Source organism: Cottoperca gobio, chromosome 6 (assembly GCF_900634415.1).
Source record: "Cottoperca gobio chromosome 6, fCotGob3.1, whole genome shotgun sequence".
In the NCBI taxonomy this organism is placed as follows: Eukaryota; Metazoa; Chordata; class Actinopteri; order Perciformes; family Bovichtidae; genus Cottoperca; species Cottoperca gobio.
In genome coordinates this window covers 16,333,071-16,350,266 of record NC_041360.1, presented here as the reverse complement: position 1 = coordinate 16,350,266, position 17,196 = coordinate 16,333,071, and the positions used below count along the sequence as shown (strand labels likewise).

At 41.7% G+C, this 17,196-nt stretch overlaps 2 protein-coding genes across 2 annotated transcripts in view; one reads left to right on the top strand and one right to left on the bottom strand.

Annotated features, from left to right (window-relative positions):
• Positions 1–210: 210 nt before the first annotated feature.
• On the bottom strand, positions 211–1,522 carry nrg4 (neuregulin 4). Its single transcript, XM_029434408.1, has 5 exons — positions 1,403–1,522; positions 1,149–1,182; positions 952–1,045; positions 647–799; positions 211–526 (listed from the first exon to the last, which is right to left on the bottom strand). The coding sequence occupies exons 2-5, from the start codon at positions 1,156–1,158 to the stop codon at positions 454–456; spliced, it is 330 nt and encodes a 109-aa protein (XP_029290268.1). The 5' UTR covers positions 1,159–1,182; positions 1,403–1,522; the 3' UTR covers positions 211–453.
• Positions 1,523–5,378: 3,856 nt separating this feature from the next.
• The window catches only part of tmem266 (transmembrane protein 266), a 27,013-nt gene continuing 15,195 nt past the window's right edge, over positions 5,379–17,196 (top strand). Inside the window, exons 1-3 of the mRNA XM_029433931.1 lie at positions 5,379–5,964; positions 7,460–7,567; positions 12,886–13,074. Of these exons, the coding sequence (XP_029289791.1) occupies positions 7,554–7,567; positions 12,886–13,074 (203 nt within the window). The 5' untranslated portion in view covers positions 5,379–5,964; positions 7,460–7,553. The remainder of the gene's footprint in view (positions 5,965–7,459; positions 7,568–12,885; positions 13,075–17,196) is intronic.

Sequence of the window (17,196 nt, the reverse complement as noted above, 5' to 3'; positions counted from 1 at the left end):
ACAAGGTGGGGTCATTTCAGAATTCCATATTTCAAGTTAATTTTGTTACAGTCCACCTATGCTTTGTAAATACATTTCAGGTAAAGCACATAGATTGAAATGTGATTCAACACGAGTAACATCAGTTTCAACTTTATAGCTTTGCTAAAAAAGGCTACTGTGCAAGGTGTGATTCAATTCCCACCCACTCACACTTGTTTCACACCCTGTGTGTGTATGTGTGTGTAAACGAATTACACCTTTTGTAGCAAACAGTATGGACTCCAGAAATCTCATGAGACGACGATTAATCCTTTTCACCATGCCTTAGTTGAGGTCAGAGCAGCTGTCTATTGTCACGTACAAAACAATGCCAAGTCCAACAAGGCAAGTGACAGCCATCTTTGAGAATTCTTTCATTATCAGAACCAACACTCAGCCAAAAGAGAAAAAAGATGTACATCAGAAAATAGGTCATACTCTGGATTTTACTCTCCAATACTGTTGCGGTTTGTTCTGTTGGCTCTGTTTCTTGGCTTTCATCCTCCTGCGTGTCAACAAAATAATTGGTTATTAGCTTTAAAATAATAAATTTTGGCTGAAGTACAATAATAGCCAAGACTGTAAAATGTAAAAAACGAAAGAAACCACGTCTTAATGTACTTACTTGTGTATGTAGTAGATAACAACAGCCAGAAATACTAAGATGAGGATGGCAACAATGACCACGGCTGCAATTAACCCCGCTTTCCCTGCATTGGTGGAAATGCTGAAGAGCTGGAACTGCTCACATCGGCTGCCTATGAAATTTCCATTGCACCTGATTTAAGAGATGGCGTAAAATAAAATGTAGGAAGGCTGTCAGCACAGAGGAAATGTGTCAACAATATTGCCGTCTTGTGAAATCAACAGATTTTCCAAAAATAAAGTTTCTTATATCTAAGACAAAATTACACTTTTCATTCAACTTACACACAGGAGAGTGTATTCATGGCATGTATTTTGTAGCATGTCCCTCCATTCATGCAATAGGTCGCTTCCTGCGCATCACAGGGGTCTCCGTGATCTACACAGACATGACAACGTTTCAGGAAAGATAGCTACAATAGGGCTGAATAGTCACTTTTTTAAATGTTTTGTTGTTTCTTCTGGTCAGTTTCTATTATTACCTGCCATCATTTGGAATGATTTTTTCGCGGTTTCCTGACAACACAAAGATACATATGTGTCTCAGAAAAGGAAGCAATCTCTAACCGCCAAGGAAAGCCTGACATAACCAGAAGTTTCACATGCCAATAATGAAAACAAAGCTGCACATATAACCAGTTTCTTAAAGCTGAAAGGGGTCATAAGAACTAATAATGCGCTTTGAAAGGAATACATTATCACCCTGACTGAAATAAATAAAAAAGTCTTCCCTTACCAGCTCGTGAAATCCCAACTTTTGGTAGTTAGTGCAGGTTCCCGAGGTGATTCATAGTGACGCCTCACAACTGCTTTTTGTTGGACTTCTGAAGACGCTGTCGTGGGCGTGTTCCTCCCTTGGCCTAAAAAAATGTTGTGATTGCAGTTTGTCCACATTGTAAATGGCAAGCTAAATGTCAGGATACAACCCACTGATTGTACGTAATTTGTTAGTGGTTCATAAATGGTGTCATTTAATGGCATTTGAGCAATGCATACAGAGGTCAAAAAGTCTTACGGGAGTCATTACAATGTTGACATCTGTGTGAGACTATCAGATTAAAGCTGAGTACATTTTGTTTTTGTTCTTGGAGGTTTAGTTGCATCATTAGATCAGGTGGAGGAGGGTTAAGGAAATCACTTGTTGAGCTCATCTTGTCTGGGTTTGTTGAGAAACTGAATGATTGGTATGCAAAGAAGGTATGAATGGAATCGTGGGAACGTTTTTCAAGTCTAAAAACACACCACTTCCTTCAGACAGATAATTATTGTTGTACGCTCAGAACCGTTAGTTGACTCATCAAATAATCATTTTCAATTGTTCACTCATTCCAGTGATGGAAGAAGTATTTCAGTTATTTACGTACGTAAAAGTGGCAATACCACAGTATAAGAATAATCCATTACAAGTAAAAGTCCTGCATTGGAAATAAGTAAAAGTATAGTAACAGCCAAGTATTGGCAACAAAATGTAAAGTAAAAATGAAAAGACTCATAATGCAGAGTGGCTACTCTGTGTTATACCATTATGTTATTGGGTCGTTATCATTGATGTGTTAATATGCAAGTAGTACTTCAATGTTGTTGTTGGTCAACATAGAGCCCATTTTAATGACTTCATATACTTTTGGGAGTTTAATCTGCAATAATAGATCATATTTTATGAACCGATAATGTGTTTTGCAAAACTAGTAACCATAGCTATTAAATAAATGTAGTTAAATAGAAGTAAAAAGTAGCATAAAATGCAAATACTCAAGCAAAGTACAAGTACCTCAAAATTGTACTTCTTTTGTTTTGAGCTTTCGTGCTATCAGGGTGATGCTTTCCGCAGGTTCCACAGACATCAAACAACATTATGAAGATGCTAAATAGATTTCACTCTTTGGTGTCTGATCATTGCTACTAAGGGCTTTGTACGCCTACAATAGTTATATTTAATTTGGCTAATAATGTTGGTTGTAATTAAGCAACCTTTTATAAAGTAAATTATAATTTATAATCCATCCATCCATCCATCGTCTACCGCTTATCCGGGATCGGGTCGCGGGGGCAGCAGCTCCAGTAAGGAACCCCAATCTTCCCTTCTCCGGGCCACATCCTCCAGCTCCAACTAGGGGATCCCAAGGCGTTCCCAGGCCAGTGAGGAGATATAATCTCTCCACCGAGTCCTGGGTCTTCCCCGGGGTCTCCTCCCAGCTGGACGTGCCTGGAACACCTCCCTAGGGAGGCGCCCAGGTGGCATCCTTACTAGATGCCCGAACCACCTCAACTGGCTCCTTTCAACGTAAAGGAGCAGCGGCTCTACTCCGAGTCTCTCACGGATGGCTGAGCTTCTCACCCTATCTCTAAGGGAGACGCCAGCCACCCATCTGAGAAAACCCATTTCGGCCGCTTGTACCCGTGATCTCGTTCTTTCGGTCATGACCCAGCCTTCATGACCATAGGTGAGGGTAGGAACGAAGATCGACCGGTAGATTGAGAGCTTTGCCTTCTGGCTCAGCTCTCTTTTCGTCACAACGGTGCGGTAAAGTGACTGTAATACCGCCCCCGCTGCTCCGATTCTCCGGCCAATCTCTCGCTCCATTATCCCCTCACTCGCAAACAAGACCCCGAGGTACTTGAACTCCTTCACTTGGGGTAATGGCTCATTCCCTACCCGGAGTAGGCAATCCACCGGTTTCCTGCTGAGAGCCATGGCCTCAGATTTGGAGGTGCTGATCCTCATCCCAACCGCTTCACACTCGGCTGCGAACCGATCCAGTGACTGTTGAAGGTCACAGACCGATGATGCCATAAGGACCACATCATCTGCAAAGAGCAGCGATGAGATCCTCAGGTCACCGAACTGCAACCCCTCTCCTCCACGACTACGCCTCGATATCCTATCCATGAAAATCACGAACAGGATTGGTGATAAAGCGCAGCCCTGGCGGAGGCCAACATTCACGGGAAACGAGTCCGACTTACTGCCGAGTATCCGGACACAACTCTCGCTTTGGGCGTACAGGGATTGGATGGCCCTCAGAAGTGACCCCCTCACCCCATACTCCCGCAGCACCTCCCACAGTATCACCCGGGGGACCCGGTCATACGCCTTCTCCAGATCCACAAAACACATGTAGACCAGATGGGCGTACTCCCAGGCCCCCTCCAGGATCCTTGCGAGAGTGAAGAGTTGGTCCGTTGTTCCACGACCAGGACGGAATCCGCATTGTTCCTCTTCAATCAGAGGTTCGACTACCGGCCGAACCCTCCTTTCCAGTACCTTGGAGTAGACTTTACCAGGGAGGCTGAGAAGTGTGATACCCCTGTAGTTGGCACACATTCTCTGGTCCCCCTTTTTAAATAGGGGAACCACCACCCCGGTCTGCCAACCCCTAGGCACTGTCCCAGACTTCCACGCAATGTTGACGAGGCGTGTCAACCAAGACAGCCCCTCAACACCCAAAGCCTTCAGCATTTCTGGACGGATCTCATCAACCCCTGCGGCTTTGCCACTGTGGAGTTGTTTGACTACCTCAGTGACTTCCATCAGGGAAATTGACGATGATCCCCCATCAGCTTCCAGCTCTGCCTCAACCATAGAGGGCGTGTTAGTCGGATTCAGGAGTTCCTCAAAGTGCTCCTTCCACCGGCCGATAATTTATAATGGTAAAAAACAAAAATCACAAATGCTTCATAGATCAGTTATAAGCATTCAATTAGAGCAATTTCTGGGTTTCAAGCTTGTGAAAAGATTAATTGGCTGGTGTTTATCCTCCTCCAGCATAAAACTTGCTCTATCTTTAGATAACTTTATAGTCCATCACGAAGACCCCCTCAATGGATCACTTACCTTAAGGGAAAGGGCTGCAGGAAATCTGGAAAGTTATTCACATTTCCAACTGCAGACTTGATATATTATTGTACAAATTCTTTATATTAAACACGTAGGCTCGTAACATGTATAACTGCAGACTTGATATATTATTGTACTAATCCTTTATATTAAACACGTAGGCTCGTAACATGTATAACTGCAGACTTGATATATTATTGTACTAATCCTTTATATTAAACACGTAGGCTCGTAACATGTATAACTGCAGACTTGATATATTATTGTACTAATCCTTTATATTAAACACGTAGGCTCGTAACATGTATAACTGCAGACTTGATGGCTTAATAGAAAAAGTGAGAACCTAATGTGCATTTATTGATGGATTACTAACGTATGTGTTACCATATTAGAAAGGATAAACACCAGTCAAAGGGTGTTTTTATATCTCTGCAACTCAAAAGGTTCTGCCTTTTAATGGGTTTAAATGGTTCCTAAAGCATTGTTAAATTAAATGTAATGTAGATAAAGCCATTAGTTAAAACTTCTGAACCCATTTATAAATGGTTCCTTATTAGAAAATATTAGCCCATTGTAATACCCCTGACAACACAGATATGTTGCCATTCTTTTCCTCCACTTAACCTTTCTCTGTGTTTCCTGGGCCTAATGCCTGCACTATATTTTTAGGATACAATCAAATATCTCAGCAGGGCTACCCGGGATTATCAGTGACCTGCAGCCTGATAAATAGCATTCAATATATCAGACTTAACACACCACAGAAACACTTGAGGTCACTGTACGAGTATTGGTGTTTTTTTTTCCGGTTTTTTTTCGTGCGGGTGGGTTGTTATCGCGAGGAACTCTGAAGCTCAAGAGGTGAAGTGAAGCGAGAGTGTTTTTCTACGTCGACGCTTCCAGGGTGGCATAGAAAGGGGGATGTCTCCAGGCTCTTATGGTTTGATAGAAATATAGACTTTATATATGCTTTATGTGATATTATTGTGTGTGTAAATCTAGCCTGGTTTCCTCCTCGTTCACAGCGTTGCTTGTCTCACATTTGTCGCCGCTGGAATCCCGTTTTCAGCACCTGGACAGCTCCTGGTCGTGAACCTCTTCTTCTTATTATCGGGCACATGGAGTCCCTGGTGTGATTGTGGGGGAAGCCCTGCAAGCACATTATGCCTCCATCCGAAGATGTCGTTATCTTCCTGATTCAGTGACAGCCTCGTCGTCTCCGCTGAAGGATGCTGCTTTCAGTCCGGAGTAGGTGTTTTCGTTGTGCGCTGTCTTCTGAGAGGCGATACGGGTGCTGCTTGGCCAACGCAAATTTAAGGGGAATCGCAGCCTACACACAGCAAGATCCGAGCTTCCCTCACACTGATCATCATCATCGGCGAGAAGGGAGATATTACCATCATCACTGCGAGGGCAAAGGAGTCACGACCACTTACACAATGTAGAAAACGTAAAAGGTTAGTGTGTCTGTTTTGCTTCTTTTCGTGTCAGTGTTGCTTTATAGCGCGCTGGGTAGTTAATGCATTCGTGTTGGTTTGAGACTGTGTGGCCTCTAAGCACAGTGGGAAATTATAACAGCACTATAACTGTTTATGTAGCTACGACTTGGTGGGGAATGATTGTAAATGCATCTTGATTAGGTGAAATGCAGAAAGCCTGGACAGAGATGGCCCACAGTGCTTGTTTCATGAAATGAAAAAAAGAATATTTGGCTTTGTGGACATCCACCTCCGCTGATGAAGCACTTCAGTGTAGCTGTCAGTAGTTTACTTATAGTAATAAGTGCCAGCTCAAGATGCTGATTGAGATTTTCAATCTCTCTGATACTATGATTTACTCAAATCCAGAAATACGTTGCAGTGAATTACAGAAACTTTGCTTCCATTTGCCTTTCTGGTCACCTCTACAGTGAATCCTTACAGAAAGTGAAGCACCTTGTTAAGTGTTTTAGCTGTGTGACTTTCTGGTCATCGGATGGCCAGATCGATATCTGAGTAATCAGAGTATTATGCTAAAGACCACATGTTTTGGGGGTACTGCAGTGAAACAGTGTCACTCTCAGCCCGTGAATGACCTGGGCTGATTTATCCTTAGTAGCATTTAATCTGCTGTGCTTCACTACATTACTCTGCTGTGGTCTGCTGCGGATGTGTATGCTGATTCCTCACCTTTCCACGTCTGAAGGTTTTCACTGTGCCTCTGTGTGTTATGCACACTACCCCAAATCTTGTGTAAATTCCGAAGGTCCGAACAGCAATGCATATATATAATCTTTGTGGTTATAATACATCTAATGTTGATGTCTGATTTCAGTGTTACTTTTCCTTTGCAAAACTCAGAACTGGGCTTCTTTTTAAAAAAAAATAAAAAATGGTATAATGGACATTTCATGTTAAAGCAGTGGCTATGTGTTTGTGACTTCCCTGTCTGCTCATGTCATGTCTGTCCCTGCAAAGCAGCTGGAGTGAGCTCTCACTGAACGGACCTGGACATCAATGGCTCTCTATCCCGTGGCACAAAGACCATAGCATCCCGCTGTACTTGCTATGCAAGAGGTGTGATGTTCCTCAGCCCCTGATTCACAGAGCGGAGCGTATATTGGAGGAGATTTAAAATCCATTACAGTTTAGTGCTCCCCAGGAAAATAGTTGAACAGAGCACAGCTAAAGCTGAAGTTAGGACAGGGCGCCTTCAGGAAAAACACAAGCACTGATACTTCATTGATAATTGTGCATGCATTTGTATTATAATACTCAACTGTGTAAAGATCATTCATGATTTTGAGATTGAATGTTCATTTTTGACCTTGGAAACAGCAGTTTACAAAAAAGCTGCTCTGAAGGTCCCAATCATTTCTCTTGATCTCCCTCAGCAGATGGAGTTTGCCCATGATTTGTTTCATCATTTCCTTTTTCTGTAATATTTACACTTTTCTTGTTATATTTCCTATAGGTGTGGTAGGAGCCAGGTCTCTGCAGTGGTGAAATCACATTTCACACTTTGGGTCATTTAGTGTGGACGTCTATTTGCAGCATAAGACCTCAACATGAGCAACCCCCAGTAAGTATAACACCCACCAGGGCCTTGTTTGAAACCATGTCTGAGAGAGTATGAAATCTTAAATCTTTATTTATGAACATGCAGTCTTATACGAAGAGCATCTCAGCGTGGTAGGTTATGATTAGCAGAATGGGACCGTCATGATCTCATGCACCTCCTGCGAATGACTTTGAACAGGGATCAGCGGGAAAGCGGAGCCCGGCCTCGTCCATTGTGTCAGAGTGAGTGAAAGAGCGACCGGCCATCTCTAGTCTCCACTGGCATCTCCTTAGCATTCAGGAGGGATGTTCACTTGTCATCTTCTCTTATTAATAATTACTCTGTGTGTGGTCCTCCAGACAGCCCATGCATTCAGATGACAGTCAGGGTTGTGACTAAGAGAAGGGAAAAGAGGGAGCAGGGGGAATGGAGTAGAGTGAGAGGAGGTGGAGTGGAGTAGAGTGGAGTAAAGAGTGAATTCAAAATGGGTTCAGTCAGCTGCATCTTCTGGTTAAGGCACAGGATGCTGCTTCCAACCAGCAGAGAGCTCTGTCCGGGCCTCAGACCAGTAGATTAGTGCAGTTGTTGTTGTTTTTTGGTGCAAAACATCTGTAGCTAATATAGAGAATGTGTTGAATGGTTAGTAGTACAAAGGCATGATTTAATGTTGCCGAATGCCAGTGACTTTCTGTGAAGTGACAGATGGGAAACTCTCATGCAGAAAGAGTTTTTTTGGAGTTATTTTCACCCCTGCTCTCTTTACTTGATATTGCTGTAAATCCCCTCTCTCTCTCTCTCTCTCTCTCTCTCTCTCTCTCTCTCTCTCTCTCTCTCTCTCTCTCTCTCTCTCTCTCTCTTCCTCTTCCTCTTCCTCTTTAAGATAATACTAATAATGCCAATAATATTCTATTTTTTAATGTCAACAAATTCCATAAAAATACCAAAGCTAATAGTTAATAGTTTCTACTAAAATACATTCCGTGTATAACTTACAAAACCTGATATACTGTTATTTATTCGTATTCCTCTGTTCCATAGACCTCCATTGTTGTCCAAACACTATTAAAAACACAGACATCACTATTGCTCAGGATGACATGTTCCTTGCTGCCTGTTAATTGAGGTGATATGAAGATAAAACAACAGCTGAAGCATTTTCTCTATTAACAGTTAGAAATAGGACCCCAAAGACCAATAAAACACACTCACTCAATGATGCAGTTGAATTGTGAACCGGATGTAATTTCCCCATGGACCTTGAAAGAGCAGGCATTGCCTAAAAGATCGGATCTAACAAATGTACCATTGTGTCAGAAGCTTGTGTCAGGGCTGCTGCTGCTGCTGCTGGGAAATCTGGATGGTGTCCATATAAGTGATTTGGCACATTGGTCCCGCTTTCCTGATGATATCAGGGCAGTGAATTGCTGTGCACCGAGGAGTAGCCAAGTGTCCGTATACAAACTTATTGGGTAAGACAGAGCGGCTGGGTTGTAGACATCTGGCCAGAAATACTGTTGGTGGTGAGCACTCAGAATGACAATGATACCGATGCCCTCTGAAAACTACAAGTTCATGCTGAGGCAGCACTTTAATATCCACTGACGTGACAGGAGCGGAGGATGTTTTGCTCAGAATAGTTGAGTTATAATGTGACAGACATCAATCTCCCCCTTATCACCTTGATAGAATAGCTATATTATACTCTGTTTGCTGGTTGTTGTTGTTGTTGTCCTGTGTTGGAATGCATTGCATTATAATGACCATAAGCCGTTGTCAATGCTTAGTTTGACTTTATTTACAGTTATCTATTCATGGAAAGTACTATAGCTGCTGTATAGTCACACCTGAGTGCTGAAGGTTGAGTGGCTGTGCTGTAGGACATGTCAGCTACAGTTTTACAGCCATGGTGGGGAATTTGAAGTAAAGACCACTCAGCCACATCTGCCTCTTATCCCAAAAGACTATTATCTTCCAATACAATACAGAGGAAAGTTGTGTGCAGATGTCATCTCTAACTTGTCTCGGACCTGAGTCTGTTAAACTGAATAACAAAAAGCATGAGGCAAAATACAAAATAATATAACTTGAACACATTCATGATGCATAAAATATGTCCTGAATAAAATTAAAATTTAAAAAAGATTAATTGAACAGTGAATTTTGTCTAGTTCTAACTTTACGTATTACTATGAAAAGACTCCCTCTGACAGTTAACACAGCCCCAGCTCCAGCCCTGGAAGTTAACATATTCCCTCCTCATGTATCTTACGTCAGCATTTGACCCTCCTTTATGTGCACTGGTGTTAGTATTGAGAGTAAAAAGTTCAAATGTGTTTTACTTTCTGCAGTGTTCAGCAGTACTGGACCAAGGTATTTGAGTACCTTTCTCACAGACGTCTGCAGAATAACCGAGGCTAGAATAGATTTCAAGTGAAATGAATTTAAACTCCAAATCTATGGAATTACTGAGTATTGCCAAAAAGATGTTCCTATTGAAAAGTGACATTCTAGTATTTATTTAAAAAATAAATGTATTACTGGGGAGTGTCTCTGAATGGAGAGTGTTATTTGGCTATACCTTGTTGTAAGTAGGTTGAAGGAGAATTATTGCGATTATTAGAATATTATTAATTAAACCATGTAAGCCTGATCACATATTTTCTTAATTTTGTATTCATGTAAATAACAATAATAATAACAACAACAACAACAATAATAATAATAATAATAATAATAACAATAACAATAACAATAACAATAATACTGTCATGTTGTGACAAATGGCACTCATTTGTGCGAGTTAGAACTGGAAAGGAGAGATCACAGCAGGCTATTATATGTTTATATATCTATTGATTGCTGCATGGTGTTTTATAGTGATGTGATGTAAAAATGCTGGGGGAATAATTACGCATCACTTTTACTCTGAAGGAGCCGATCCTTGGCCATTATTACACACAAGGAGGAAATAAACACAAATAAGGTTTTAAACTACAGTGCTCTTTAAAACACACATTTATATGAACTACTACAAATTCCTAAGAAAGTATTATATCTTTGACCAATGCATTAAATCAGGAATACCAGTTGAAGTTGTTCTTATTGTGTAGTAACTGTATACATTCTATAGCTGCACTGGATAAATGAATATTCAGGAAACTTGAGCTAGAACCAGATTTGTTTTTTGTCTTTTGCATTATAATATATTATAACATGTTAGTGTAACTACTGACTTAAGATGTGGCTGTAAGAACAGTACTATGTAAAACAAACCCAGCATTTAGAAACATTAGCTAGTGTAGATGCATGTTGTTTTTGTCCCTTTTGGGCTTCAAGTCCTCTTACTCTGTATGGGTGTGAGATTTCACCTCTAGCCATGCATGCTCTATGTTAACCTTTTTGCTTCCTCGATGCTAATATCACATGCCTCTGAAAAGAGCTGTCCTGTCTTTGCCTGCATTGTTGAAGAGAGCAGGGTGTTCAGATGTGAAGCCTCCACTCCCTCTCCAGGATGGCAACCAGCCACTCCACTGGGCTCTGCACATAATGGCTCCTGGCCCACTCTGTGATTGTCTGGAAATGTGATTTTGATGCACTAAACCGTTTGTGTCTGTCATGACTGATTAGCGTCCTTGTTGCGGTTGGTCAGAGGTGCCAAGTCCACAGATAACACTGGGATGCGCAGGCGTGTTTTGTGGCGAGCATTTTAATATATGGGTGTTTGACCCTCGAGCTAAACAACACATCCAACAGGACATGCATAACACAAGGATCAGATATTTAAAGGGAAGAAGGGAAAGGCATTTTATGTAGCTAGGACACGGGAATAAGAGTGTGTGCTCCATAGACCTATTGTGCCATTTTAAGACAATATAGTTCAATTGATTCTTGGTTTTCTGTGATAATAATAAAATAACATTTCAAGGGAGTCCATTAAACAGCTATTACTCAAGAAGTAAGTCAGGAAACAGAGAGACCTATATTCCTTTACAAGCCTGCCTACATTAACATTTAACAGGACGGTGGGTCTGCTCAGTGATCTTCTACTAACCGTCTCCTCCCACTCTGTTTCACCTCCAGCACAGAGGTTGTAGAATTCACCGAGCCAATGGCCTTTGTTCCCTCTGTCTTGTAATCAATGCCTTCCTCCACTGTTAAGCACTGGAGTTATTGATGTCTCCACACTGGCTGCACTGGGATGGCTGCCAAGCCGTGTGAGACTCCTGTTCCAGGGTGACTTCTCCTTGCCCGCTATTGGCTGAGCTCGAAGGATCATAGCCCTCTCTACGCATTTAAGTTTCAGGACTTCAATGGCAGATAAAATGACACTTTGTCTAGCTCTGCCGAATATAGCTACATTATAACAGCCATTGGTTTTAATTCATTTCATTATTCTGTCAGGTAGAAACTTAGGTAAACCATCAGTGAATACAATCATGTTAGTAACTGGGAATGTTGTTTTGAGCACTCATTGAACTTGTTTTCAGAAATTTAAATGCTGAAGAATGAATGTTGTAAAAAGAAAATTGATAATCGGTTGGCAAACAATTGTGAAACATCAGGTGTTGGAGCGTCCTGGAGTGCAAAGTGCACCCACGGGGAGAGTTTTCAAAATGGTAACCACTGGCAACAAATGCACCAAATTGTTCCCTGTAAAAGATCACTCTTCTCAACCAAGTTTCAAGTTTAAATTGCAGTTTGTAGCTATGATTGGAATAGCTACTGCCTGGGAAATCCTTCTAAACATCAGTGAATGCTTTGGAAAGTAGTCTAAAAGAATGTAAAGTATACGCAATGTGTAGTTTAAGCTGATATCTTATAACGTTTAATATTTCCCTGTGTGTGGAATGCAAATTGCCATATTTACTGTGGGTTGAAACTTACTTCACTGCTAATGAGAAATGTAAATCAGCTTGTCATCACTTGCCAGGTAAATGTGCCCTTGTTGAGGTTGCCAGAAAACACTGCAAGAAGAAATTTCACACCATCTTTGTGTTTTCATTCATCAAAATTAAGCATAGTCCCAGTAGTTATTTTTTCTGCTACCTGGAGCCTTTCCCAAGTAGGTGCATTTGGTAATTAAAATAAACAGCACACTTCCATACAACCTTGCACTGCACTATCTTTGCTGAATACATAACACCACTACACAGGGTGATAACGTGCAGATACACATTTTGGCTACAGTACAATAAGGTAAACCATTCAAAACCACCCATAGGTGACACAATGCATCCATCCTCTGTCTCTAATGCTGTGTGTGTGTGTGTGTGTGTGTGTGTGTGTGTGTGTGTGTGTGTGTGTGTGTGTGTGTGTGTGTGTGTGTGTGTGTGTCACAGGGCTCCTCCAAAGTCCAGAGCTTCAGAGCTGGAGGTGATCTCCCAGCAGGTGGAGGAGGACAACTTGTGTGTGGCCCCTGCCCAGCTGGTCAACTTTGCCTACAGAGACTTGCCTTTGGCCGCCCTGGACATATCCCTCGCTGGATCCCAGCTCATCTCGAATCCGGACGAAGAGGACAACAGAGATGGGTACGTCACACAAATTCACTTCAGCATCACCCTTTACTTTCTTTTGTTGCTTGAGAGTTTGACCATTCAAACAACAAAAAGTCAGGAAAACAATCTCTAGAAATGATTCTGCTATTAGTAGGAAGTTGTGAGGGGTTTGGCCAGCCTGAAACAGCGTGTGGTCATGTTGAAAAAAAGTCTTTGTATTCAAAGAATGTAAAGCTCATGAAACTGAACACATTCCTCGTTTGAAGTATATCAAACATCATACATTTTGAGGACACTGGAAACAAATTAGCAGCATATTAATCAATGAAATCTTTCTATAATTAATTTGTATACTTAAAAACCACAAAATGTAATTACATATTGATTGATGTTCCTGATGTTTGCCATCACAGTTAAGAAGATACTAGAAATTTGGTGTCGGAGACTTTACTTGTTGCGTGAAAGTGCTGCATCCATAATTAAGGTAGAATCGCAATTACTACAATCTATAATCTACCCTGGAAGAGAAAAGCTCTACCGTCACTCTCTCCATTGCTCGTTATTGCACATGGTAATTACACCTGGCGTATTGAATCACCCCTCATTTTATATTAGAGTCTAGGAATTTATTAGTGTCACCATGTTAAATGGACAATGTCTCCACTGATGTGTTCATTTCAGCTCAATGACACAGCAATTTCTCGCTACCAGACAGGCTTCTGTTCATAATGTCGATTTCTGGCAGAAAACAAAGAGTATTGTTAGCGCCATAGCTTTCCTGAAATGTCAGAGCCCTGTAGCGGCACTGTTTCTGTCCATGAGGCCTACTTGTCCAGGGTTGTGTTGTTTTCTTATCACCATATCGCCATGCTGCAGGCTCAGTACTCTCAGGACAGGACACACCCCTTCTAGAGCACCCCTGTAGCAAGTGTCTATGGCTCTCCACTCAGGAAGCGTGACTCACAACCCTTTGGCGTACTGAAATACTGGCATCCATGCAGAGAAAGTTGACAAACAAAGCATAGGCTTAATTAGAGCATCCGGCTTTTTGACATCCAAGCCCCGGTGTGTCCGGCTGGACTTTGCCTGGTCTGGCCCAGTCCGGGCCGATGGCTCTGTGGGACGGGGTAGGGACAGATGGGATCTGTCCCAAACACCCACTCTCTCATCGTACCTCATAGCTTTCTCACGTCTTTTTACAAAGGGGACAGAAAACACACACACACATAGCAATGCCACAGCAGAGGGCAGGATCTGGCAGCCCAGTAAAATTATCATCACAGTGGGCACTCTCAAATGGCACCATATGACACTCTGGTCCACTGGGATTTGGCATCTTGCAGTTGAAAAGTCATTTTGCGCCAAGACATGTCTCTGAGGGATTTATCAAGTCAACAATGTGAGTGTTCTAAAGTTTTCAGTAGACTAGTGAAAACAGTGTGCAATCTGACACCAATGTGAGCGTAACAGCATGTTCAATGAGCTTTTCACATTGGAATTCCTGTTTTTCAGGTCACAGGCATTCCAAGACATACCTGTCATTACAGTTTCATAGACACATTTGTCTTTTGGAAGAGCCCGTCGCCGCAGTTTCTGGCTGCCTTTGTGACTCATGTGTGAGGAATGACACAGAGGTGGGATGTGTTGTATGCTGTATGATTTTAAATTAATCGAGACTATCAGAGGCCCTAATGGCAAAGCAATGAACTGCCTCATTTATTTTTGCTCTGTTGGCTCTGTGAACTATTTTCTTTCTCTTGTTTATTGAAATGTGTAGTCACAGAGACTCCTTTGCATACTGTAGGCTAATTTTAACACTTTGTAAATGACTGTGTACAAGAATGTAAACCCATTTTCATTGTGTTGCCGTAGCTTTGTGCTTTGATTTGGTTATTAGCAAGGCAGTTTGTTTTCTCAAGCTACTCTGACTTAGATTCCTGCGTAGGGCTGGGCTACATGGAGAAAGTCAAATATCACGATATCTTTCACCAAATACTTCGATATCGATATTGCAGGGTTGACTATTAGTGCTTTCACAAAATATTTACACAATGAGAAATTTGATAAATAATCATTGGTAATGTGGATATAATGACTAGCTATAGCATAGCAGGCCAGTAAGTTCATTACTGTAATGCGGCCTTTAAACCAGGAAAGACAACACTTGCCATATTACAATATCTAGTCTCATATCACGATTCTGATATAATATCAAGATATTGCTCAGCCCTATTCCTGAGATGTTTTTATATCTTATTTATGTCATGTTGTGGACATAACTCTACCCTGTGGTAGTAGATATATCAGCAGGTGCGTTCAGATTTAATTTTGATCATAAACATGACTTGTTTGGTCTGTAAAGTTTATATTGTCAGTGCTTTGGTTTGGATGTGGACATGGTGAGAGGAAAAGTGTGAAGGTCAAAGGAACAGCTTTATACCAATGGTCAGAGATTGGAAAATAAATAACTCTCACCAAATCTTTGAAGTGGAGACCTTGGTTTTGTTTTGTTCCATATGGTTGTGAAAAGCAGAAGAATACATACCAGAGATGTGCATTTAGTATTGCATGGCAGCTTCTCGTGGCTCTTTATCAGGAGACGTGGGTGATGATGTAGGAGGTGGATGTTCTTGCGGACTACAAGGGCACACGTAGTCCTTGCAGATTCTGTGTAGTGGTGAGCTGGATGGAAATATTTATAGATTTTGGCAGCACCATCTTCTCTAGAACTTGCTAGAAAGTCCAAGATGAGAGTGGTGTGATTTCACATCCACCTTTGGTCACTTAATTACTATCTCTTTTGTATTATTGGAAAGATGCTGCCTTTTCAAAGAGAGGATATTTCTTTGGAAGCTTCTGAATATCAGATTTGTTATTAAATGGAGTTGAATGCTTTGTCATGTTTCTATGTTTTTGATTAAATCGACCAACCTAACAGACATGTTTGTATTCAGTGTACAAAGCATAAACAAACTGACTTTATTTATTTTCAAATCTGGTTTAAATGTGGAACATGATGGAGAGTGCATCTGTGTTATCTATTGTTTTGATTCCTTCTACAGTCATTTCAGAATATGTCACATATCACAGCATACTCAGAGGACTTAAATGTTTTATTTTTTATTAGACACATGTAAATGCAATTACATTTTACGGGTCTGAACAAATGTGCAGCAGCGAGACCGTGTGTTGAGGTTTATTTCCACCCAATCCTGACCTGTCATCGTGACCTTGTGACTGGCGGGAGCTCAGGCTACTGGACAGCATCTGACTGCCCGTGCTGCACATCCTGCCCTTGTTCTGGGTTATCGTCCCCAGATCAGCCTGCTGCTCACAGCAGCAGTAGCATATGCCGTTCATCTCCAGGGGCCAGGCTGAGAGGTGTGAGGCGGCGCAGCAATGACAGATGGTTCATATGGGTCAACCTGTCGCTTTGACTGGAGGTGAGGTGAGGCGGAGGAGATAAAGAGAAGGATGGAGGGAGGACGACCCTTCTCCACACTTCTCTAAAAGCTGACGGCTGCAGACCACGAAATGGCTCCTTTTGTTGAATGTCATATCTGTCCATGTTGGACGTTAGTGTGGGATTGCATGGTGACGGCCACAGTTGCTAGCAGTGTGGGTGAAATGCCGATATTAGATAAGATTAAGTGATTACATTACTCCACATTGCTCAGACTTCCCCAATGAAATAATATTCTCTAGTCACGATAATGCATTAATAGAGCAGTATGTCAACATGAATATAATCAAACTTACAGAAACAGACAATACCCAAGGTTGAAGTATAATGGAATCATTAGAAAAAATCTAGACTGTAGAATATAGCACTGACGGACCTTGCCAGAGTCTAGTGTGAATCATGGCAGAAGCAATATTTCATGGGGCTTTGGAACCACAGCCATACTATACCTGTTCTGTGTTGATGGATGTTTGAAAAGAGAGCAGGATTTCTCTCTCTCCCCCCCACCTCCCCCTTCTGACTCTATTTCAAACAAACAGCGGAACAGTCCTCTCCATCAAATTGGTTCTCTTGCCTGGCACCATGTGCGACACAATAGATGACATTTGAGTGCAGGGTTTGAGGGTTTGTTAATATTCACAGACATGCAAAGTGTGAGATTGCTTTTTAGGCTGAGAGCGAGAGAGATCAAG

What these genes read in the sequence shown, in the direction of transcription:
- nrg4 (XM_029434408.1), bottom strand. An exon ending in ATGAATACACTCTCCTGTGT is followed by an intron (nt 800 to 951) that starts GTAAGTTGAATG and finishes CTCTTAAATCAG; the next exon opens with GTGCAATGGAAATTTCATAG. An exon ending in GTTATCTACTACATACACAA is followed by an intron (nt 527 to 646) that starts GTAAGTACATTA and finishes GTTGACACGCAG; the next exon opens with GAGGATGAAAGCCAAGAAAC.